Below are 5,188 nucleotides of genomic sequence, written 5' to 3' on the forward strand. Positions count from 1 at the left end.
TAATGACTTTATGCAACTGTGAAGACTTTTTTGATACAAAATTTCACAGTAGTTCCTGGAATAAGAATGGCAGTTTGGACTTGCCAAACAGACAGTTGAGGTGTTTAATATTATTATACTAACAGTTTAAAACAGTATAATTTCTGAAAATTGTTATGGCTCATCATTTGTGTATATTTAGATTTTATAAATATAGCACTCACAGAAACATAGAATCAAAGTATGTTAATGAAATCACAGCATGCTTTCAAAAGTTATACATTTTGAAATTAATAGCTAATATTTTTTATATTGTTTAAATTCAATTCCAAACATCTTATTTAGCACACTGGCATTTATTAAACACAAATAAAAACATTTCAAACTATATTATGAACAAGTACCATATGTAATAAACATTGAATTAAGAATTATTATTTCAGTCTTTTAGCCTGAAAAATACCTATGTTACTGCAGAGTGATAGAGTAACAGATATGAACTACTATATATCTTTTTGATTTTAATGTGCTCAATGTCAGTTAAAAAATAACTAAACTAAGGTAACAGAAGATACTGTAAATTAAGACATGACATTTAAGTAAAATATTTTCCTCTTAAAATAGTTTTTAAGGCTTTTCGAAACCAGGGAAAGAATAACCCATATATAACAGGATTAAAGGTTGAATTAAAGTATACCATCCATCCGAGGGCATCAAAAAGTACAGGGGGTGTAGTGAAACCAACAAAAGGGTCAATGACTATGACAGTCATAAACGGAGACCAGAAAATAAGGAATACTCCCATTACAATTGCCAATGTTTTTGCTGCTTTATTCTCACTTTCTTGGTATTTTTGTTTTTTGCTGCTGCATGGTATTTTATTTAATAATTTGATTTGCCTTTTTGCAACACTGAAAATTTTAACATATAATAACATCATAATTGCTCCTGGAATGACATTTCCAAAAACTGCCACAAGCACTCCAGACTGCTTGTTAAAAATTAAACCACAATTTCCAACACAGGCATTTAATAAGATGTAGTCTTCAATCCCTACCAAACGCACGTTTAAAAACACTACTCCAAATGCGAAACACATTGCATAAAGCCAACTGCAAGCAATAAACAGAGCCACCACTGATGTAGTAATTTTTGTCTTGTAGCGTAGAGGATCACACACTGCATAATAGCGGTCAATGGAAATAAAACAAAGATGAAAAACTGAAGCTATTGACATCATCATATCAAAGCTGGAATGAATTTTACAAAACAGTTCTCCAAAGTACCAGCAGGCTTCAACAGAACGTACCATACTATAAGGCATGACCACTGCACCTAAAAGAAAATCCACACAAGCTAAAGACAAGATCAGAAAGTTGGTGGGTGAATGAAGTTGCCGGAAAAGTGAGATCACAATTATTACTATTAGATTCCCACAAAGTGTGATTAGTATTGTTGCAGACATGAAAATATACATTGCTCCATTTATTAAGGCTGGTCTTAATGATCTGAAACAAGACCCATTGATATGTTCAAAACAATACTGAGTTTCTTGAGAATTCTTCGTTTTCGAGAAATTCATAGCTGGGTGTAAGAAAAGGTCTTTTCTTCTTAAACCGTTGTTCCAAGCTTCTAAAACAAAGTATTTATCCAATTGTCAGCATCACATAGAGCACAATTATTCAGTTGTCAAGAAATTATTCATAGAGATAAGTGCTACCTTAGGTATAGAATATTCATATATCACAATGCAATCTATAAATGCTTGCAATAGCAGAGGCATGGTGTACTAAGAACTAAAGGGATGATATAAGGAGTTTTCTCTAAGCAGACCCCTCAAATTCAGTTCCTGGATAACTGTACTGGTCACAGATTTTTGTTCCAACCACTTTTTTTAATTGATAGTCATTCACTGATGGTAAATGAAACATCCGTTTGAGATTTGAATTGACCCACTTTTTAAGGATTCCAAAAACTAACTTACAAGTATTTTCCTTAACCAGCGGCTGGTAGACAATAAATAGTAAGCCAACCCATGTGGAAAACTATTTGAATGATGTTCTCAACAAAAGGAGAACAATATTAGAAATTTTGGACTTGCAAGAGTGACATCAATGCCAAACCAAATAATTAAATAAAGAAATGTGCATGAATACCAGCCAGAATTAGCTTCTAATTGTAAAATAGGTTGCAGTAAAAAACAGAATCCATTGCAGCCCTTCAGGAGCTGTCTTTGCGACCCTTCGTCCAAATGTTTTTAGATCAGGAGCAGCCTACTACTTACAGTATAGTATTTATTGCTTTGAAGCTGCTTAATTGAACAAATAAAACAATTTGGGTTTTGAATTCTTTAAAAACAAGTCAATTAAAATTAAGCTAACAAAGAACGTTCTACTTACAGCAGTAATTCACTGCTAATTGAGAAAGTGGCCGGAATGAAAACCTGCACCATCAGGGACCCTTGAGGAACTGAGTAGGAAGTGCAATTCATACACAATCTTTCTACATTTGACATTTTTACAACATTTATTTTCAGTTTAAGTTCATTTTTATAGTGCACTTCAGTGTAAATAAGATGAAACACAAAATAACATGACAACACACAGAAAGTGATGTTCCAGATATAGGTGACGTAGTAAACAGAATTGATATCTGACTCTGTAATTTTGGGTGAAGTCCAGTACCTTACCCTCTGCATCTCTAGCTGCACTCACAAACCTTCTTCAATTTCTTCATAATCAAACATTTTGATGTTACTTTTCTTACTTATTGAATCAATAGTTAATTGATAGGCATATTCAGATTAAGTAGTTGAATTGCCACTACTTTGAGTTTTAAACAATATTAAAAACTTCCAATTTCAAGCTTGTTTTTAACAGAAGATTAAATCAAATCACTAGAAATGTATGCATGTTAAATGTGAAACAGCCTAATAAATATTAAGTTGGAATTGCAAGAATGATCATTTAAACAAAGTATCGTTATTATCATCAGGTAATACGATTAATTATGTTTGGTAGTGTTAGTTGATCATTTTCTCTCTATTTACATTAACAAAAACATTGTTAATTTTTACTTTTAGGCCACTAGTTAAATCTGCTATTGTAGAAATCTAAATTCTAAATCTAAATTGCACATCTGATCAACTGTTTAGTCGATTTTGAATTTACTGAAAATTCAATGTCATTTAAGGTAATAGACTTTACTTAATGTAAATGTATAATAATGTCAAAACCTGTGCTAATGTACAGAAGTGTAATCATAAGTAACAACTCACCTTTCATATGCTACTGCTAAACTTTACTACACTAAACAAAATCTGGAATTATTCTCAAATACCAGTTCAGGTCTTACCTTCTTTGCCTTTTTTTAGATGTAACATATGCTTGTTTAAGAAGATGTAAAGAGACATCCTCATAAACAAAAGGGATCTCTTTTCCCCAAGCTAGTATAACAAGTTACTCCCAAACTGTAGTCCACAGAGTGAGACTATTGAGACATTCTTTTAATATCTACAGACAACATTCCCCAGTGGGGGACGATTATTGTAAATGATGTTGAATATTATCCTAATTGAACATGGGCAGGGTTTTTGTCTGCCATTTGATTTCTTGGCTGTTCAGCTCTGTCCTGGTAACTTGGTTCAGACAAAAGGTCTAAAGGCTGGATCACTTGATCACTTACAACAAGAAGACAGCACTCTGATGTCACCTTATAAAGGCACATTAGATTGCACCAGCAGAGTACTGTAACTAAATATTATGTACATTGTCCAATCAATGATATAACTTAAAAGTTTATTTTAGTTTAGAGATCTTTGTTGCCACGTATACTGCAAGATCATAGTGAAATTCTTGTGACACGTTTGTGGTGGTGTGTAAATAAATAGAGTTAATAAATAAATGTAGCAGAAGATAAAGAAATAAAGAGTATAAATAAATACAGTAAATATGAGTGAAAAAATGTAACATACAGTACAATTTGACATAAAAACAGCAGGTGAGTACAGCAACGTGTGGGACAGGTAGGATCAGGTTGCTGGGAGCTCAGTGATCTTACAGCAAGGAGGAAGAAGTTGTTCATATAAGAGCAAGTGGTGAGACTTCAGTAGCTCTTTCCAGAAGGTGGAAGTGAAAACAGGGGATGGGCTGGGTATCTGTAACAAAAATGATGGATTCAGTTCTCCTCAGACATTTGATTGAGTAGATGGTATGAAGCTGTGGAAGGTCAGCCCCAATTATTTTAGAAGCTGTACAGACAGTTCTTTGGAGGAGCTAGCGATCCTGGCAAGTAAGGTTACCAAAACCATACCTTGATGTATGGTATCATCCACAAATCTGTTACACTGGTATGTAAACTGGCATCAGAGATGGTTTGGTTTTTGTGGATCATGACCAGTTTCTCCTGACACTTCATCACCACGGAGGGTTAACGCAATGGGCCAATATTCAACCAGGCAGGAAACAGCAGATTTGTTTGGCACTGTCAAAACTCTGGTTTATTTAAAACACTGTGGCACAGTACATAAAGACATGAACAAGTTGAACATGGCATGTGTACACCTATGACACCTCGGTTTAGCATGTCATGAAGACTGAGGACAGGATGCTGTCTGGGCTGGCAGCTCTCCTGGGTTTAACCAATTTTAAAGTTTTACACTTAATGGGCCTCTGTTACCTACAGAACTGCTCTGCTTGCTGCTAGTGCTGGAAACACTCACCAGGTTTGGGGTATATATATATACCCCTGCGTGGAGTTTGCATGTTCTCCCCGTGTCTGCGTGGGTTTCCTCCGGGCGCTCCGGTTTCCTCCCATAGTCCAAAGACAGGCAGGTTAGGTGGATTGGTGATTCTAAATTGGCCCTAGTGTGTGCTTGGTGTGTGGGTGTGTTTGTGTGTGTCCTGCGGTGGGTTGGCACCCTGCCCAGGACTGGTTCCCTGCCTTGTGCCCTGTGTTGGCTGGGATTGGCTCCAGCAGACCCCCGTGACCCTGTGTTCGGATTCAGCGGGTTGGAAAATGGATGGATGGATATATATATACTGTATATATACATATATATATACTGTATATATATATAGTCAGTGCCTTGTCTGAAAGTAAGTAATAAGACTCTGTGAATAATTTAACTTTCTATTAAAAGGTATAATTTAATGAAGGTGAAACAGTCAAAGTGTTGAGTTGCTAGCCTGGTAACCTGACATAATGTGAG

At 35.3% G+C, this 5,188-nt stretch overlaps 1 protein-coding gene across 1 annotated transcript; it reads right to left on the reverse strand.

The window, feature by feature from the left end:
* Positions 1-574: 574 nt before the first annotated feature.
* On the reverse strand, positions 575-1,568 carry LOC114647564 (trace amine-associated receptor 4-like). Its single transcript, XM_028796184.2, has one exon. The coding sequence runs from the start codon at positions 1,559-1,561 to the stop codon at positions 575-577; it is 987 nt and encodes a 328-aa protein (XP_028652017.2). The 5' UTR covers positions 1,562-1,568.
* Positions 1,569-5,188: the final 3,620 nt, after the last annotated feature.

Source organism: Erpetoichthys calabaricus, chromosome 3 (assembly GCF_900747795.2).
Source record: "Erpetoichthys calabaricus chromosome 3, fErpCal1.3, whole genome shotgun sequence".
Lineage (NCBI taxonomy): Eukaryota > Metazoa > Chordata > Cladistia > Polypteriformes > Polypteridae > Erpetoichthys > Erpetoichthys calabaricus.